This window comes from Podarcis filfolensis, assembly GCF_964270895.1.
Source record: "Podarcis filfolensis genome assembly, chromosome: 1".
Lineage (NCBI taxonomy): Eukaryota > Metazoa > Chordata > Lepidosauria > Squamata > Lacertidae > Podarcis > Podarcis filfolensis.
Genome location: NC_139604.1, coordinates 119751281 through 119772476, shown reverse-complemented (window position 1 = coordinate 119772476; position 21196 = coordinate 119751281). Strand labels below are relative to the sequence as shown.

The window sequence follows — 21196 nt, the reverse complement described above, 5'->3', positions numbered from 1 at the left end:
CATAGGCCAGCTTCTACACACACTTCCACACTGCTCTCTACCCAGAAAACACTGGAGAAAGATATGAAATAGGACTGAGAAGGGGTGTGGCCTATGGCGAGTCCTGAGACCTAGATAGAGCACCCTTTTCTTAGCATGTTATTAGGTTTAATTATTTTTTTAACCTTATCATACATGTACTTATCACTCAGGAAGCCAGTGTCTCGTCTGACTGCAACTGAGAGCTAGCAAAAAGCAGCCTCCACAAAGGGACCTAGAATTTATCTATTGTTTCCATCCTTTTCATTCATTTTAGGCCTTCATGGCTGCTGTTCACTAAAGTTTGCTGAAGCTGATTGTTCTTTGGGCCTAGGTTAGCACAGTGGGGAGGGAGAATCAGTAAAAATCACCTCCCCGCTCCCCTTTCCGTTGGTGGGAGTCTCCTTGTCATCAAAGAGCTTTCCATTTATGGAAGATCTCTTTCCATGAAAAGAAGGGTTCAGTTTTATCCATCTCCTTGCGTTTTGTGTGCAAAACGTCCCAGATCCATGCACTGTCATTTCCTATCAAGTAACCAGACTGGAGGGACGTGGGTGGCGCTGTGGGTTAAACCACTGAGCCTACGACTTGCCGATCAGAAGGTTGGCGGTTCGAATCCCCGCGACAGGGTGAGCTCCTGTTGCTCGGTCCCTGCTCCTGCCAACCTAGCAGTTCGAAAGCACGTCAAAGTGCAAGTAGATAAATAGGTACCGCTCTGGTGGGAAGGTAAACGGCGTTTCCGTGCGCTGCTCTGGTTCGCCAGAAGCGGCTTAGTCATGCTGGCCACATGACCAGCTGTACACCGCCGCCCTCGGCCAATAAAGCAAGATGAGCGCCGCAACCCCAGAGTCTGCCACGACTGGACCTAATGGTCAGGGGTCCCTTTACCTTTTAACCAGACTGGAAAAAGACTCCTATACTCAGGATATAGCCAAATGATCAGTGCGTTCTGACAAAAAGAGCCTCCTGCAGGTACCATTTTATCAGAAATTCCTTTCTGCACAGGAATAAGCTTTCAGTGTTGTAGCGCGTACCCTTCTGAATTCTCTCCTGTTCAATGTTAGACAGGTACCATCTCTGTTGTCATTTTGATTCCTACTGAAGACCTTTATCTTTCAACAATACTTTTAAAGTGAAGATCTTTGCCAATCTGCATATGTACAGGAATTGCTTTTTAAATGTTTTGGTCATTTTACTTCTTGTGTGTTTTCCATCCTGGGCTCCTTTGGGAGAAAGTGGGGATGAATTGAATAAATAAACCAATGGATAAATTGATAAATGTGGCTGACACAATGGAGAGCCACAGCCAATCCAAAATAGACAGTTCTGAGCTGCTTAGGCCAACATTCTGACTTGGAATAAGTCAGTTTTGTATGTTCCTGAGCGAATTCCAAAAACAAACGTTGGCGGTGATTTACATTTTCCAAATGTCATATAGCAGCAAGCCTGTAATCTTGATCCACAGGACAGCTATAATGACAGCAGTGCTGAATGTGAACAATTAAGAACTATGATTCATTATATTACATTAAAGTAGTATAATTTACGCAGACTGTGACCACTTCTGTCACTAGGACCTCCGTCAAGCTGTTAATCAGATGCAAATCTTTTGTCTTTCCAGCACGTTGCAGGAACAGAAGGGGGAACTTCGCAAGCGTCTCTCCTACACAACTCACAAACTGGAAATGCTTGAAACAGAATTTGATTCTACACGCCAATATCTTGAAGTAGAACTCAGACGTGCTCAGGAAGAACTTGAAAAAGTGACTGAAAAGCTGAGACGGTTAGTTGTTGAATTCACTGACCTTTCCTCAAAAGAAATGTCATATTTCACTTTAGGTAATTTGGGAAATGTTGCAATCTGCTGGAAATGCTGAAGGAGGCCATCAGGAAATGCTAACATTAACTGGCAAATTTCTAAGCAACCACCTTCAAATTTCTAAGCAACTTCCTTCCGTAAATGGCCGTTTTTAATCCTCTCTTGGACCTTCAACATGGCCCATGTGCAAAGACCAAAAGTGAGTCTTTGACCCATTTTTGAGATTAGCAGCACAATCATATATATGTCTGCTCAAAAATAAGCACCATCTAACTTCATGGGGCTGATTCTCAAGTTACTTAACAGAGTGCTGCAGCCCTACTGGCTCATTTTAAGACACGCCAATAAATATCACACTTTAATTTTGCTCATTGACCAGTAAGGACCAACATTTGCCAAGACTGGAAGAAAAATAGCCTCCATGTAGCATATTCTGTCCCACCAAGTGTGGCTTATTATGAGGATCCCCATAATCATACACTGAGTCTCCAAATCATTAGTAACTACTATCAGTAATGTTTTCAGAGGTCGCTGTGTTGTGAATAGTGCTCAAGACCAGTGGTGGAAAAGGTTCTGTGGATAAACCCTTTCGGTTATTCATCCACTCACAATCTTTTTATTCAACCTTCCCCCAATAGTTTAAAAGCAGTTGACTGTCAAATGAATACAGACAGGAAAACAAGTTTAGAACAATCCAATAGAACACCAAAAAAGTGAGCAGCAAAGGAGTAGAACAACAAACAGTTGGTGAATGCTGTAGATGTGTGGAATTCTGGAAGGAAATGTGCTTAATATGCAGCCCATGGGTGGATATTGTACAGCTCAGGAGTAGCAAGCAAAAAAACACTGCAGCAAGGCCTCTTTTGCCCAGAAGATGGTTTCTATCTTCCTTGGCAGATCTTCTGTCCATTTTCAAAAGTGGATAAGATGGACAGATCCGTCTCTTTCTGGCCCATGTCACTTTTGCATTTGTTCATTCTGTTTCGTTTCTGCTTTTAAATCTGCAATTTAAAAGAGATCCTAACAAAAAATTCACATCCAGTTACACATTTTGTAACATATTTTGCCTTGAAATCTATTGCTGTATATATAGAACTGCACTGCAACATTTGGGGAAGTGGAAAAATCCAATGCGGCTAGTCATGTTCTGATCTGCGCATTCATCTGGGAGGTGCAGATCTGGTCGGCAGCAGCATTTGCAAGGTTTGAATTCCCTCAAGGATCTCTAGCAGAGGGTGTGGTTGGTTTTGATTTATTTTTTGCTTTGGAATCAGAATAGAAGTGAAACTCTGAAGTCAAAACTCGGTTCTGAGCAAAGACCAAGCACCAGCCCTGTCTCACACGGGCTTTCAGGGGATTTCACTTGCAAAAGTTTCCTTTCCCTCACAATAACTTCACCATGGGCAACATTTCTTATGCTTCCACCTGCGTTCTGCATTGTCTCAGTAAGACTCCTTTGGGGGCTCAGTAATTCAAGAGAGGACACATTTTACAATCCCCTGCTGTCTTCTAAGAGACCATTTTTGCCATGTTACTAGAAAATGAACTTCACAGTGATGAGCAATGGGAACTGATCATAAGATTTGCCGTGCTACATCTTTTCAGTGGAATGCTGGGTCTAGGCTCTGGTTGTAGATCTCATCTTGTAGCATTCAAAATACCGCACATTTAATCCAAATATATTCCATTAGGATGATTTCTTTGAAATACGTTGGAAAGATGTTTTCCTCTCGTAATTGCCAACTGGGCAATCCTCATTCTGAAAGGTTGTCAGCCTGGAGCTATGCTGAGAACATTGTTACCTCATCACAAAAAGGGGCCAGGTTTTGCAGAGGACTGAAACTGTTCTCAGAAAAGGTCCCTGCACACAATTTTGACTTGGCGAAGCTAAATGATATGAAAATGCTTCAAAAAGGTGGATTTCACCAATGCCAGAGCACCAGGGCACTACTGTCAGTGTGTTTCAACCTCTCTTTTGTTTCCTCAGGGACATTTCATTTTTTTAAAAAAAGCAATTCTGGGTTTATATACTCAGCAGGGAGCTACGATGGGTGAAATATTATGGAGTCCATTTTTTATCTCACCTTTGCTCCAAGGAGCTCTCGGCATAATACACAGTTTTCTCACTTCTTTACCCCCACAAGAAGCCTATGTGGTAGGTAGGTTAGGCTGAGAGACACTAACTAGCCTAAGTATACCCCAGCTGGCTCTCCCATTTACCAATGTATATCTATAATGTGTCTGTTTCCCAGCATCTACGTGGCACATTCATTCAGGGCCTGAAGCAAAGCAGTAAACACACACACACACACACACACACCAAAATAAAGGTGCATAGTAGCCAAACCCAGCCAAATTATTGTGGCACCTGAAGCAGAAAATCCCACAATAATCTCTCCTGCTCCCTGGAAGCAAAAATACAATATCAATTAATCAAATAACTAATAATTAGCTGTGGCCTCACTTTGCCTAATGGCAGGACTAGCTCTGCATCAGTCTCTGCATTGGCATGAGAGGGGTAAACTGAAAACATATTAGATGTATACCTATAAAAAAAAAATTGTAAGAGTACTCACCGGTACAGAATAATTGTACATTTTTAAAAAACAATTTTTATTAAGTACAAATTAGAAAACCTACATATTTACAACAAAAGAAAATACAAAAGAAAAAGAAAATACATATAACCAAGGAAAAGAATTAGAGAATACGTTGTCTCTTTTCATATTTACAGTTATTTATATCTCTATAAAATGCTATTCACAATAAAGGAGTGAAATGAAAGGTAAGGTATCAGAAAAAAAGAAAAAAAGAACAAAGAAAAAATAAAGAGGTAAAAGAAAAAGATCATAGGTGAAATTTTTTAAAAGTAGATAAGTATTCACTATACATAGCCGTTTCCCATCTATTTATATTCAATTGTGTAATTTCTTTTTTTAAAAAAAACAACACTTTATTTAAGGTAGATAAGGACAAGATGAAATTATACAATAATTGTACATTTTTGTTGTCCATGGCAGCCGTTTTGCGTTGGCACCATGGCAAGTTTATGAGAAATGGCATCTGCATTTTACCCCCCCCCAAAAAAAAACAACAACTCCAGAATGATTTATGTGTCAATAGACCCATAACCTTAGGAAGCAGCCTTTCACTAAGTCAGGCAATTGGTCTGTCTAGCTTAGTATTTTCTACACTGTCTAGGATCTGCTCTCCCTGGTTTCAGACAGAGAATGTTCCCAGCCCTGCCTGGAGAAGTGAGGGACTGAACCCAGGCTGCATGCAAAGTGGATGCTCCACCACTGAGCTGTGGCCCTGCCTCAAGAGCCAGGATTGAAACCTCAAAGCACCTTGTTACAAATCAGTTCTCTCAAAGACTGGGTGGGATTTTGAAGTCTGCAAATCTTAGCTTTCCGTTAATCAAAAAGGCTTTGCTAAGCGGCAGAAAGCAAGGATCAAATAAGCTAAGAAGCGTTAGTGGGGGAAGTAAATTGCAATCTCTTATGCAAAAATTGACGTTAAACAGTGTGGTGCTGAGTGTGCAGAGGTATGTTAATTATATGATTTCATCTTTGTTTTAGGATACAAAACAATTACCTAGCCTTACAAAGAATTAATCAAGACCTAGAAGACAAATTGTACAGGATGGTAAGTACAGGGGGTTGTTATATTACTATTCTATATATCTTTATGATTCTTCAAGCGCATAACATCGTGACAGAGAGCTGGCACTGAAGAAACTTACATTTAAGCTTTGACAGTGTGATCCTAACCGTATCACTGTAGGGCAGGAATGGATAACCTGCAATGAGATTTGTGGTCCAGATGTTAGACTCCAGCCTTGGCATTCAAGTGTTCAGGGAAGGGAAAGAGCCAGCAAAGAAGAAATGACCTGGGTTTCGTTATAGGGATAGCAGAAATGGCAAAGATGGTCTGTCTTCATATATTATTGACTGCGTTGGTTCTGTGGGCCATTGGCTTGTCTTCTTATATCATTGAGCCTTTTTCAAGCTGAAAAGGGGTGTGTAAGTTTGGCTAGGCCTGGTATAAACATTGGGGCTTCTTGTCCTTACCTAGTCAACAGAGCAATATCCTTCCTTCCAGGCTCTGGCTTCAGATTTAATGAAGAATAAGCTCCTGCCAACCTAGCAGTTCAAAAGCACATCAAAGTGCAAGTAGATAAATAGGTACCACTCCGGCGGGAAGGTAAACGGCGTTTCCGTGCGCTGCTCTGGTTCACCAGAAGCGGCTTAGTCATGCTGGCCACATGACCCGGAAGCTGTACGCCGGCTCCCTCGGCCAATAAAGCGAGATGAGCGCCGCAACCCCAGAGTCGTCCATGACTGGACCTAATGGTCAAGGGTCCCTTTACCTTTACCTAAGCTTTGGGAAGATAAGAGTCGTTCAATATCTAAATCTTACTCCCAACTCAACTTTTTTTTTTTTTTTTGCCAGTGTTGCAACCTGCTATTTTATTTTATTTTATTATTTTATTCTTTATTTAGGGGGGCAGGCGGGTTGATATCTTGTCCTTTGGCCTGTAGAACCATCACAGGAATGGATCACAACAGACATATTATGCAAAATCAATCCAGCACATGTAGAGACATTGAGATGGTCCTCCATCTCTTGCAATATTTATCTTGAAACGAACTGAACCTCAGGTGGCTTGACACTTTTGCCCAGCTCCAAGATTTGCGGAAGTGTGAACTTTAAAGGATGGCTGTGTTTTGGTTCATATATTGTTTCAGTAAGTGTGACTGACATAGGTGAGCCTTTCAATGTGAACAGAATCAGGCTTCCCTTCCCCATCTCTACCCGTTGCCTTCCAAGTACTTGCAACTATAATACCCATCATCCCTGGCCATTGGTCATGCTGGCAGGAGCAGATGGGGGCTGTAGTCCAGCAACATCTGGGAAGCAGCAGGTTGGGGGAGGCTGAGTGAGGGTTTTGAAAAGAAATCTCAGACCCCAAGGTTCAGACTCCTTGCTCTGCAATAAAATTTACTGCATACCCTTAAACAAGGGACTATCTTTTACTCAAGGTTGCCCGCTTCTGCATGGGAACAGCAGTGACTTATCCTGCAGAATTATAAAGCACAAGACACCTATAAAATGGGTCAAAATTCAAGGAAGAGACTTCAGAGTGTTGCTGTTTAATGGAAACGCCCCCTCCCCTCGAGAAATTATTCTTGCTAATTTGTCACAAGGCATCGCCAAATTTAGATGCCTGACACAACTGCATCCCCTGCCGTGCCGTCAAACAGGATCATACAAAACAGTAGACCCTTCACTCCATTGTGTGAGATCTCCAGCTGGTGCGAAGGAGAACCTTGAGATTTTTATCAAAACAACTCTAATTGGGGCCATCTAAGGAGGCCACCATGCCATTCTTCCTTTTAGTTTAGGAGTTTGAACTTCCTTAAAGTTTAAAAGAGGTTTTAAAGGTATAGTGTGAATGTGAGGCCATAGTAGGACCCTCTGTATCTCTGTTAGGCCCACACCCATATCTCAGGGATGCAGGACCTCAAGCCTGGGGGCCAAATATGACCCTGTAGACCACTCTAACTGGTCCTTCAGACTCTCCCCAGGTAACAGGAGGGTTCCTGAGCCACACTCCTCACCAGCTCTGCTTTGTACCTTCCTTCAGTGTTTTTACCTGAGTGGAACTTGTCCTTTGAGCTCTGGCAGCGAGCGCTTCTTGCTTGCCTGGAAGGAGGACAGAGAAGAATTTGTGAGTAGGTCTAGAAACATGATGTCATGAGGCTGGCAGGGAAATGCTGGTTCTCTGCAGGTCAGGAAAAAGCTAGGGGCTTGGCATGCAATTGACTTTCATTCACCAAAAAAGTAAACACAGCGGGGTCTCCCTGGCTCGACTCCTTCAGCTTGAGAAGTTTGCTGGAAACTGACCACCAGCCCCACCTTTCTCCTCTGGCCTCTCAACTCTGGAGCCCTCCCCAACAGACGGAGACCGTGACATAGGGGTGAACTCCTCCTCTGGGCCTGTCTGGCCCTTTGCTCTGCACCATGCAGGACTCCCCTGGAGCAGGGTGTGAAAGAAGGAGAGCCAGCAGGACTGAGACTGTCCTGCTGCAGGATGGCAAATGTACCCTCTGATTCCTTCCTGTCTGCATCTGCGCTCACATCGAGACATCCAGCCTCCAGCCAGTGTTCTGGAAGGGCCTACTCCTTCAGACCCGCCTTGATTGCTTCCAGCACCTCCCAGCTCATCCCTTCCCCAGCCTCCTCCCCACTGTCCCACCACCACAAGTCCTGTGACAGCCAGTGTGGTGTATTGGTTAAGAGCGGTAGACTCGTAATCTGGGGAACCGGGTTCGCGTCTCCGCTCCTCCACATGCAGCTGCTGGGTGACCTTGGGCCAGTCACACTTCTCTGAAGTCTCATCCCCACTCACCTCACAGAGTGTTTGTTGTGGGGGAGGAAGGGACAGGAGAATGTTAGCCGCTTTGAGACTCCTTCAGGTAGTAATAAAGTGGGATTTCAAATCCAAACTCTTCTTCTTCTTCCTCATCTTTCTTGTCCTCCTGGAGGGGGGCTCCCAGGCAGCGGCTCCTACTATTCCTCCTAATCCAGCCAGTCCCTGACACATGACCGCTGTATAATGCGGAAATTAACATTTGTTTCTCTGCCTACTATCACCTCAAGGCCCACCCACCACTGGCGTGTGGCCTCCAGAATGCTGCCTAAAAGGGAATGTGGCGTTCAGATAGAAAATGGCTTCCCAAGCCCCTTGCCCTATCTAATTGCTAACACAACTTAACAGCAACCCAGGGCAAGAGAGCTTTTAAGGCATCCTCTGCTTGGCATGGAAGAAACTGTGGCAGCAACGGCAATCATGCCATTAGGAGAACGTATTAGATGGCTCACTATATTTGAATGGGGCGTTCACTCGTGTTAATGATAAGGGTTGGAGACTGCCTTTGATCTAACTGTGAATGCATGTTCCTTGTGTGACTTCCATGAAGGAATGCATTTTAAAATATTTGAGATTTATCATGCTAACAATGATGATTATGATTTGAAAATCCACTGATTTTCAAAGCCGTGCTGGTTACAGTTCTTAAGTTTTACAAAGGTTGCTTTGGCCCTTTGAAGAATTTGTCTTTCCAATGTTCCGCTCAGCCACCATCTTAGTATTAGACGTTGAGCGGATTGTTCTTTCCTATAGATTAATGTTGAACATCCTGGCTGCCATAGGAATTTTATACATCACTCACTTTCTCCATGTTCTGCATTCTGTTTCTGAGGCTTAATAACAGCATCTTGAATTACCTTGTCCAAGGGCGTGACAGGTTTATCTTTGTGACAAATCCCTTGAGGGTTCTATTACGCAATGTTTTATGGCACAACCTCTACCCACATATAACAGGCATAAACTATTCTTATGAGTTTGTTTTTAAGCTCTCTTCCCATCAATAGACATACTTCACCTCAAAATGTCCTGGGACTGATCAAATTCTGCTGCAAAGAAGAATTACCAAATGCTAGCGGCATTCCCTGCCAACCATTTTCCATCCATTAATGAGAGGAAAAAAATACATTCAAAAATTATCTTTTTTAAAAAAAAAAATTTATTAACTGGCCAATCACATCAAATTAAATCACATCACATAAATTCCAAATTACAAAGCCAAATTTTTAAATTTTGTTGGGGGAACCCATACTTCAAGATCCAAAGGGGGATTCAGATCATCTTCTTATTACTGCGTTAATGTCCAAATCAGTCCCAATCAGTCCAAACAAAATTCATAATTCTATCCAGTCTTATCTTGGTGTTTCCACATCATATCTTGTTCATATAATTTCTATTTTTCCTTTACGATCTCTTCTGTTAGTCTCCTTAAGCCGATAAGCAAAATAATAATCCTGTGTGGATTTCCCGTTCCTCCACTAAGTCCAGATGGTTTCCATATATTTCCTTCGTAGATAACATCGCTCTTTCCATCATAAATTTGGCATTTGTTGCTCTTAAATCCCACCGAGAAGTTGATCCACGATATGTAAACAACTCTATTTCTCTCTTTCTCCTCCCAGACCCAAGAGCTCCAACAATGCCTCCCAAAATGGCGACGGCATTTTTAACTGCGTCATTCCAAAACTCTTAGCTTTCCAGCTTCATCTTGAAACATTGCTTTGGTTCGAAAGTTTATCTCCACACAGCCTTAAATCCACAGCTTAAGTCCTTAGTTTCTGACTCATTAGGGGAGGGGATTCTTGTTAAATCACATAAGAAAAAGGAAGGCAGGTTTTTTTCCCCCTCCCCCCTCAGTCATACCGTATCTTGACGTATCTTCTCATATTTTATTCTTGTCTTGTTATCAGAGATCTCTTCTGTCAGCAGTCTTTACTCCCCTTTTTCCTTGAAGCATGTGCAATTTATCTCGTCCAAATTGTTTCTTTTGAAGATGCTTGCAACTAGCAGCGCGAATCAGGGACGGCATCCAGGAGTGCCGGAATCCCACAGGAGGGCTTTGTGCCTAGTGCCCCTACCCCCACAAATTCGGGGGTGGTATAGGGCACAGCAGGCAAGGGCCGTCCCCCCCACAATCCTGGGGGGGTTAAGGAGGCTAATTACCCCCATCATAGCCTCCAAATTACCTCGTGTGGGTCGGAGAGATGTTATTGTCAGCCATCTTCCGATGCGCCACCTAGTGGCCCCCCTACATTCAAAAATTATCAAAGGGGAGGGGAAATGGCAGGGAAATTCTCATAGGCAGAGTTCTTTTTTATTAGCGATGTGCACGGTATTCTACCAAAGCCCAAATTAACTCAGGTTAATTCTCTTCCCCGCCCCCCAATAAATTTTTATTGTTTTTCATTGAAATTCAAGAACAACATACAATAACAGTAACTTGCCCAGTGGTACATTCTTATAAAGTCTCATATTCAGTACAAAGAACACAACCAATAGATTTATTTACGCATTTATCAATTCAAATTATCTTTTTTAAAGATTATTGTGTTGAGGGTGGAACAGCAGTATTTTCTGTCTTATTTATAAAGGTAAAGAAAGGAGCCAATCTCACCCCAAGTATCCCTCCTTGAAGTATCTTTAATTGCTCTCTTGTGGCAAGTGAGGCGTTCTGATACAGTCACATTCCAAATATTATTTAATCAGATTTCACTGGGAATTTCAATAAATTGTTTCCAATAGAAGGGTATTGCTAATGGAGCTAATAATCTTAATCTTATTATCTCTGCATTTTACATTATCGTTTGATTTTGGGTCTATGGATAATAAGACGAGAGCCAGATTGGGCTGGGCAGGGCACTGTCAAGAAACTGGAGGGCAGGTTTCCGCACAATGCAACTTTCTACAGCCAACTGAATCAAATTTTGGTACATCTCTGCCCGCAAATTGGCCACACATTTAAACTCCAGATCAGGAAATTAGAATGCGTGTTTTCTTTATATCAACTGAGTGAGTTCTGTTTTTTTTAGAAAAATAGGTGCTGGAACTCACCATGAACACCTCCCTTGTTCTCTTATAATGGCAATGGCACCCACTTGAGAGGTGTCAGAATTGAGTTCCGACTGGGGGAAAAAGACCGCTGAACTTGGTGCTGTCTAGATGTTTTTGACTACATCTCCCATCAATCCCAGTCAGCATGACCAATGGTTGCTAATGACAGGAGTTGTTGTCCATGTGCTTCAGATCTCTGCACTTACTTGCCTCCAAGCCATCAGATGAGAGAATTTTCTCTCCAAACGTATGAAGGGGAATTGAAGATTTCCCACAGGCATCTGGCTGGCAACTTCAAAAACAGGATCCTCCCCCCCCCACACACACACACTTTCATTTCACTTTTAATTTGTATGCCACCTTTCACCTTTCTGGCCACAGTGATCCATGCAACGGTCACCTCCAGGCTTGACTACTGTAATTCGCTCTATGCAGGGCTGCCCTTGAAGCTGACCCAGAAGCGGGTGCAGAATGCTGCAGCGAGGCTCCTCATGGGGTCTCTGCCATGGGAGCATATTCACCCTGTGCTTTTCCAGCTGCACTGGCTCCCGGTGGAGTACAGGGCCAGATTTAAGGTGCTGCTTTTGACCTTTAAAGCCCTTCACAGCCTAGGACCCTCGTACCTACAGGACCGCCTCTCCCGGTATGCCCCATGGAGGACCTTAAGGTCCATAAATAGCAACACCCTAGAGGTCCCGGGCCCTAAGGAAGTTAGATTAGCCTCAACCAGAGCCAGGGCCTTTTCAACTCTGGCTCCAGCCTGGTGGAATGCTCTGCCTCATGAGACCAGGGCCCTGCAGGATCTGATTTCTTTCCACAGGGCCGGTAAGACAGAGTTGTTCCGCCTGGCCTTTGGCTTGGAGTCAATTTGATTCCCTCCCCCTCTTTCTTTTTTCCTTTCTCCTCCTGTGATGAGGCTGCATTTTAATGTTTCAATGTAGAATATACAGTCAAAGCACCGTAATTAACAGAAAACTAAAATAAAGATTTCAAAATAAAGCATTACAAAGGAGGTCAACTACAGAATACATATTTAACACAAGCAATTAATAATTAAACAAACAAGTAATAATTATACAGATATTCACTCTTAACAATTATAATACTGTAAATAATTACTAAACTATGATCAATAAAAATAACTGTAGTCACAACGCATAAAATGCCACAATACATATAAAACCATGTAAAAGGATCAAATTGAGAAACAAAGACATACAACAATTTATTTATTTAGATGGGCCATTGGCATGATTCACCAGGCCCTTCTTGTGTTCTTATAAGATTAATGTTACAATTTCAAATGAAGTAAAAACATTTAAAAACCATCTAAAAGTATTTAGAACATTTGAAAACTTTTAAATGCAAACACACACTCCACAGTTATTCATTTCACATCTGCCATGCCCAAGATCAATCAACGCCTGTGCACACCAGAATGTTTTTAAAATTCTCCTGAAAGTAAAAAATGACCCCATGCCAGCCTGTTATAATGTGTAGTTCCACTCAAATATGAAATCACATATTGTGGTCATCATCTACGTCCATCAGAGAAAAGAAACCCCAATCTTTTAAGGAAGAAAAGCTATTCAAAAAATGCTTTGGGATGTGGAGAAATTTAATCTAGAATATTCTCCACTAAGGGCAAAGTATCCCTGAGTCCCACTTCAAATTATTGACTTTACTCTGGATGTTATCAGAAAATTCAGAGCTATCATCACCAAATGCCTAGAAAAATGAGCTTGTCAGGCTGACTCTAAACTTTGATTGTCTTTTGAGTTGCAGCTCCTCTATAGAGCCTATATTTAGGTCATCCACGCTTAACTTTCACAGGGCATACTAAAAAAAAAAAAAGCTGTTCTCAGAAAAGAAATAGTAAGCGAGATGCTTTAAATCACTTCAACTGCTCAAAGTCATCTTCAAAGTCGTCGCCCTTTATAAAAGAACAAAAATGCATGAGGTCTGCCAGCTTGACACTGCAAAAGTCTGGCCAACTTTCCTCCTCCCAGGAGTGAAACTATTGCTAAAATCCCAGATAAGACATAGATTTCAAGTGCAATCAGAATCTACAGGATCATGGGCAGAGATGCCAAGGAACTTGGGGAAGCAAACATGGACCAGTTCTTTGAGATCCAAATGTTCACCAGGGAGTAACAAGGCTTAACAGGGCAGCTGCATCGGGAGCCCTCCAATTCACGCTGGTCTGGGTAGAAAGGTAGGTAAATGGCTGTATGGCGATCACACAGGGTCCCCGGACATTTAACGGTCTATTGATCCCTGTGCCAGTGGCGTAGCGTGGGGGGTGCAGGGGGGGGCCGGCCGCACCGGGCGCAACATCTGGGGCTTAGGGTTAGGGGCGCAAATCCACGGGTTAGGGGGCGCAAATCCACGGGTTAGGGGGCGCAAATTGCTTGCCTTGCCCCGGGTGCTGACAACCCACGCTACGCCACTGCCCTGTGCCACCACTGTGCTCTCTTCCCCGCTGCCATCAACCAGTTACTCTTTTTTTTTCTCCAAGTGAATTTTTATTGTTTTCCTTACATATTCTTTTCCAACAAATTGTAATAGCACCATACATTCCCTTTGACTCTGCCGAGTCGCGACCCCCCTCCCTCCCCACAACTGGTATATTTATCCTCTTTCCATCACGCACATCATTCTCATATTAGTACTATTATACATTGGAAGTATTCTGTCAATCCTGCTAGTGTCTTGACCTCTTTACAATTCTTCTTTAAATATTCAATAAATTTACTCCAGTTATTTTGGTATCTTTGATCTCCCTGGTCCCGGATCCTCCCTGACAGTTTGGCAAGTTCTGCATATTCTGTCAACTTCGCCTGCCACTCCTGAATAGTTGGTATATCTTGTACTTTCCATCTTTGGGCCAGAAGGGTCCTCGCGGCAGCTGTAGCATACATGAACAAATTTTGATCTTCTATTTTAATTTCTGTTCCTATTAAGCCTAATAGACACGCTTCCGGTCTTTTGGGGAAAGTATATCTAAATATTTTTTTGAGTTCATTATAAATTGATTCCCAAAATTTTTTTACCTTATCGCAGGTCCACCACATATGGAAATAGTCGCCATCTGCCTTTTTACATTTCCAACATTTTCTATCTTTTTTCCTATACATTTTAGCTAATTTTACTGGCGTCAAATGCCATCTATACATCATTTTTAGCAAGTTTTCCTTTAAAGCCATGCATCCTGTAAATCTCAAACCCTCCTTCCATAATCTTTTCCACGCATCCAATTCAATGTTATGCCCAATATCAATTGCCCATTTTATCATTGATTCCTTTACTTCTTCGTCTTTTGTATACCATTCTAGCAATAAGCTATACATTCTTGATAAAATTTTATCTTTACAGTCTATTAACTCGATTTGGAATTTCGATTTTTTGTCTTCGAACCCATTTCTCTTTTTATCTTCCTTTAATAAGTCACTGATCTGGTGGTATTGCAGCCACCCTGTTAACATCTTTTCAATTTGGTCATTTGGTTTGAGCTTTATCCCTTGGTCTGTTTTCCTAGTAATATCCTCATATGTTACTCTTTCCCCTTCCATGTTTACTTTTTTTGTTGTCAGCACCTCAATTGGTGATATCCACCACGGTGTCTTTCTTTCCAGGAGGTTTATATTCCGATCCCATACTTCATATAAAGATTTCCTGATCACATGGTTTAGAAAACCTTAATGTACCTTTACTTTGTTGTACCATAGGTACGAATGCCAACCGTATCTATTGTCGTGGCCCTCTAGATCTAATAGGTCAGTATTTTCTAAAGTCAGCCAATCTTTTAACCATACCAAGCACGAAGCTTCATAATATAAAGTCAGGTCTGGTAAATCAAAACCTCCTCTTTCTTTCTTATCTACTAGTATCTTCATTTTTATCCTTGGCCTTTTCCCCTGCCAGACAAATTTCGCTAATTTTTTTTTTCCAATCCTTAAATTGTCTTATCCCTTTTACCACTTTTATCAACCAGTTACTCTTTGGTAAAACACGGAGTCCAGTCAGTTGTTAAAAGTGAACCAAAAAAACAAAGTTTATGTTACAAACGTTAACAAGTTTATGGTTTCTCAGATAATATTCCTGTCAGTATCTTAACTTTGCCAACAAAGGTCCATATAGTTAAAGCTATGGTTTTCCCAGTAGTGATGTATGGAAGTGAGAGCTGGACCATCAAGAAGGCTGATCGCCGAAGAATTGATGCTTTTGAATTATGGTGCTGGAGGAGACTCTTGAGAGTCCCATGGACTGCAAGAAGATCAAACCTCTCCATTCTGAAGGAAATCAGCCCTGAGTGCTCACTGGAAGGACAGATCCTGAAGCTGAGGCTCCAATACTTTGGCCACCTCATGAGAAGAGAAGACTCCCTGGAAAAGACCCTGATGTTGGGAAAGATGGAGGGCACAAGGAGAAGGGGACGACAGAGGACAAGATGGTTGGGCAGTGTTCTCGAAGCTACCAGCATGAGTTTGACCAAACTGCGGGAGGCAGTGGAGGACAGGGGTGCCTGGTGTGCTCTGGTCCATGGGGTCACGAAGAGTTGGACACGACTAAACGACTAAACAACAACAACAACATCTTAACTTTAGTTTCTTTACCGGCCTATACCTTCCTAATACCTTCTGAATGAATCTCAACTGTTTGACTGACTCCTCTTAACAAAGTCTCTCCCTCCCTCACACCAGACTAGCCCAAACCACAGACTTATCTTCCCTCTCTCGTCTAACTCCAGACCGTCTTCTCAACCACTCTAAGTCTTAACTCTTCTAAAAAAAAACCTCTGTGTTTAAACTTATACACAGTTAATTCTGCCCCTTGGGTTCCCATTGGTTAGTCATTTTACAATTAGTTAACCTTTTCCTTATGAACCCAGTATGATGACACGCACATAGGAGGGCAAACGCCACAGGCTGTAACAACCTGGAGCTGGCACGGTGATCAGGTTTAGCTCAGGCCTGGTGTAATCATGTGATGGCAGTGGGGCTGACTTGGGATCTAGTGCACCCTGGGCCTTTTCAGTCAGCCCCCCAGAAAATATCTGTATGCAACCTCTCTGCAGTCTTCATGGTTTGATGATGAAGAACTGGTGTTGACTTATAAAGTCTTAAATGGCTCATTTAACACCTCAAGGGGGACGCGGGTGGCGCTGTGGTCTAAACCACTGAGCCTAGGGCTTGCCGATCGGAAGGTCGGCAGTTCGAATCCCCACGACAGGGTGAGCTCCTGTTGCTTGTTCCCTGCTCCTGCCATCCTAGCAGTTCGAAAGCATGTCAAAGTGCAAGTAGATAAATAGGTACCACTCCGGCAGGAAGGTAAACAGCATTTCCTTGCATTGCTCTGGTATCGCCAGAAGCGGCTTAAGTCATGCTGGCCACATGACCTGGAAAAACTGTCTGCGGACAAACGTCAGCTCCCTCGGCCAGTAAAGCGAGATGACTAGACTTAACTGTCAGGGGTCCTTTACCTTTACCTTTAACACCTCAAGGACCACCTCTCCCCATATGAACCAACCTGGAGCCTGCAATCATTGTATTTTTATGTCATGAACCACCCTGTGATCGTTGACTATACAAATTTAATTAATTATAATAATGCTCCCTGTTGAACTTCAGAACGGATGGCTGAATCTGTCTGTTTCAGTTTCTCATTTTTCCAATTTAAGATCACTTTTCCATATCAGTCTCCCAGGACATTCTATACAAGATCTCAAAGTAGCTGTCTTATTACAAAAGAATTTCAGAAATAGACTGGAAAGAGAAGTTGCTGAATTGCAACTTATTACCAAACTTAAAACCATGGAGAGACCTGGTCTGAATAGAGACATTGGATTCTTATCTCATTATACATGATATAGCTATTTTTAGTCATCTCACCCCTTGTTTTTTCCTGTAAGACCAATTGCAGTCGTTAACAATCAACAGGTTTACCACACCGATCAGCCAATCACCCATTCCCACCACTCTTCTGAGTAATGCCACTCCCCACCCTCTCACTATATATAAGGGTCTGGTGACTTCTGTTTCAGTGTATCTGAAGAAGTGTGCATGCACACAAAAGCTCGTACCAATAACAAACTTAGTTAGTCTCTAAGGTGCTACTGGAAGGATTTATTTTTTTCCACATCAGTTTGCAAATTCTCTCTTTAAAAGTCCTCATGAAAACAGTGCAGCAGGGAGGAGGCTGAGGGCAAAAGTAGAACAAGTTGGCTCTGGTTCCACTTACTGCTGGGCCCTGTGCCACCCCCTCACCCGTCGCCAGTCCCTCTGGGCGCCAGCCACCACTGCATGGAGGGTGTCTTTCGCAAGAGTGGACAAAACATGGAGCTAAAACAGGGAGCTGGTGATGCCCATTGTGATCTCAGAGATTAATGAAGCTGCCCCCTTTTTTTTCTATGAAGCAACATTCTTGCCAGCACATATCATGCACTGGTATTAATTATCCTGCAAAGTGCTGCCATGAAATCTATGGTGCATGCAGTCAAATGGAGCTGTTGTCAGGTCCCTAATTTCCAAAATGCTGCATCTTTTATCTTATCGGCTGGGAAATGGCTGGCAGGGGAAGAGAGGGATTAAAAAAACAAGAAGCAGCAGAAAGTTATAAGAGAAAACATCGACAAAACATTGCTGTTTAATTACCTGTCCCAGAGGTAAAGTTTTTGCGAGCCTACCCTGGAGAATTCTAGGTTGCCATAGGCAGGTTGGCCCCCAGGAATTTTGTACCCTGCAGCATAAATAGAGGACAAACCATGGCTAGGAAATGGGTAAAAACAGACATCTGCGTGGTCACCTAGCTAAAAGCCCTGCACATAAGCAGGCAGCAAGCGGGCGGTATCCATATATTTGGATATATCAGTATATAGGATTCATTAGTATGACTTGGGTGAATTTTAATGCTGAATTTCTCCTAATATGCCCATTTTTGTATGCAATTTTTTTCTAATGCACCCATTTCTGCAAAACAATTTCCCCATATCTATCTATCACCTTTTTGATGTTATTTTTAGCTATATATGCATTTTTATGCACACTTTACCCAAGTATGTGCAGTTATGTGCTGGAGAACTCCATTGCAAAATTCAGAGAAGTATGAATGTCAAAAGATAGTTGCACTTCGGTTCACATGTTTTTATCTGAAAGGGCAAATTAGGTAGGTTCACCTTTAAAAATGAACTCTGCCATTCCTCATAAAACAATAATATATTTTTAAATTTATATCCCGCCAATTTTGCTGCGTTTCCCCAGCAACTCTGGGTGGCTTACAGCATATCTAAAAATACAACAAAGCATCAAACATTAAAAAACAAAATATCCTATACTAGCAATTAGCAAACCAAGAAATCTACAGAAACCAATAAGAAGAACAATAATACCAGTAATAAACACTTTATAGTTATAGCTATAACCGCCAACCCCAACTAACCATATAGCCAACATCAACCCGAAAAAAACAAAACAGAGGAACCAAAAGTAGAAGCATTTAAAGCATTTTAAAACATTTTAGGCAGTTGCCCCAACCCAAGAGTTGTCTCAGGTTGTCCCAAGTTGCTCTTACTAGGGCCAACAAGGAGACCAGGGAAGAATTTAAATGTGGGGTCCCAAAGAGGGTTTCTTCATAGAAGAGGAAAAGGGAATAGAGGATCAGGCTAATTCAAACTGAAGGCCAGGCGGAATAGCTCTGTCTTACAGGCCCTGCGGAAGGAGATCAAGTCCTGCAGGGCCCTAGTCTCGTGGGACAGAGCATTCCACCAGGTCGAAGTCGTCACTGAAAAAGCCCTGGCCCTGGTGGAGGACAGTCTGGCTTCCTTAGGGCCCAGGACCTTTAAGCTATTATTATTCATTGACCTTAGGGTCCTCTGTGGGACATACCAGGAGAGGCGGTCCCGTAAGTATGGTAAGTTTAGACCACAGCGCCACCTGTGCCAGACAGAACCAAATTCCTCGCAGCATCACCCTTCCTCCTCTTGCTCCCACTAAGGTACAGCAATGCTGTTGCTGGGGAACTAGCATGGCAGCTCCTGCTTCCACCAGACAAAATGCTTCTTCCTGGCAGAGGGAGAGTTAAGCACCTCCCCACCCCACACTTTCACTTACATGACCCCCCTCTCAAAAGGAATCAGAGCTCTCGTGGACCCATTCATGTGGAATGTGTCTCTAGCTCCTAAGACATTGCCAATCTTTCCTTAAATCTTTTTCATTTTCTCAGCCTAGAAGGGTGGGTGAGGGATATCTCCCTGCTTAGATAAGACAGTCTAGAGCTTGGGAGGCCTAGAGGAAGGCATGACATTAATCAAGATATGAGTATTGCTGTTTGTGTGGCTAGACGGCTTGCATGGATATGGATTTTTTATAATTGGGCCCTCCACGCTCCTACAACAGTATTTGGAGCAAATAGAATCCGTAATGTTATGACATCTACTGTCAGCAGTGTTATTAGTTCACCTCTAGTTACTTATCGATTTAATTATTTGCTGCATTTGGGGGAAGCAGCCCTTTCCATTGTACAAGTTACTGTCAATGCAATCTCATCTCCGAAGATCACATTAGGGACTCAAGGGAATTAACCGTGAATTAGTTCCATCTCTTCCCTCCAGCTAGAAATATCTTGTATAATGCATTGTTATAAACCATCTCCTGCTTTACAGTGCCGTGCCACGTTATTCATGCATGCTGTGCAATAGATGCACAATTTCACCCGGAGAACAAACATCAATGACTCTGCATGATTCAACTGGCACGTACCATTGCTTGATCGCCTTCCCATTCACCATGCCATGGCTTAGACTTTGGGTGGAATGGGAAATATGGGGTTGCATCACAAGCTGTCCTCATTCATATAACAGCAGGGATGGTGCTGTCAGGTTAGGACTTAGGGACAGAAGTCTAAGACTCCCCTCAGCAGAATGAGCAGAAATAGGAGAAGTAATATGTGTTCCCCATCTAAAGCAGGTTGCCTCTTTAGACAATTAGTAGTCTAATAAGACTATTAAGACCGAAGTCTAAAATTACATATCACTGCATTAGGGCTGAGCCACCAGCTGCAGGAAATTTAGGTTCTTCTGAGAGCTGTAATTTTGATCTTTTAGCTATATAAGTAAAGGAGCCCTGGACGGTTAAGTCCAGTCAAAGGCGACTATGGAGTTGTGGCGCTCATCTTGCTTTCAGGGTGAGGGAGCCAGTGTTTGTCCACAGACAGCTTTCTGGGTCATGTGGCCAGCACGACTAAATCGCTTCCGGCACAACAGAACACCGTGACGGAAACCAGAGCACACAGAAACATGGTTTATCTTCTGGTCACAGCGGTACCTCTTTATCTACTTACACTGGCATGCTTTCGAGCTGCTAGGTTGGCAGGAGCTGGGACAGAGCAATGGGAGCTCACCCCATCGCATGGATTCAAACTACTGACCTTCTGATCAGCAAGCCCAAGAGGCTCAGTGGTTTAGACCACAGTGCCACCCGTGTCTCATACCTTTACCTTTACCTTTACCTTTAGCTGTATGCACACTGCTGGCTTAAGGCATTGGTCCATGTAGTAAAGTATCCTGTTTTCACAGCTGTCAGCCACATGCCTGTGGGGAAACTACAAGCAGAACCTGGGTGCAACAGTGCTATCACCACTTGCAGACTGGAGCAACTGGTATCTAACAGTGGAGGTTGATCATAGCCATTGTTGCTAGCAGCCATTGATAGTCTTCTCCTCCCTGAACTTGTCTATGTCAGGATCCATCTCACACTCGTGTAGGACCCTGGTAGAGACACATGCCCGACTGGCATGTTCTCTCATTCCTGGTCTATCATTCAGGAGCTTCAGAAGCTTTCTTCTGCCCGAACGTCACAGTGACTGATGCCAACAGACATCAG

General features: G+C 42.9%; 1 protein-coding gene across 1 annotated transcript in view; it reads left to right on the top strand.

Annotated features, from left to right (window-relative positions):
• BEGAIN (brain enriched guanylate kinase associated) overlaps positions 1 to 21196 on the top strand; it is a 177882-nt gene that overhangs the window by 96778 nt on the left and 59908 nt on the right. The window contains exons 4-5 of the mRNA XM_083614916.1: positions 1640 to 1801; positions 5416 to 5482. Coding sequence (XP_083471042.1) covers positions 1640 to 1801; positions 5416 to 5482 — 229 coding nt within the window. The remainder of the gene's footprint in view (positions 1 to 1639; positions 1802 to 5415; positions 5483 to 21196) is intronic.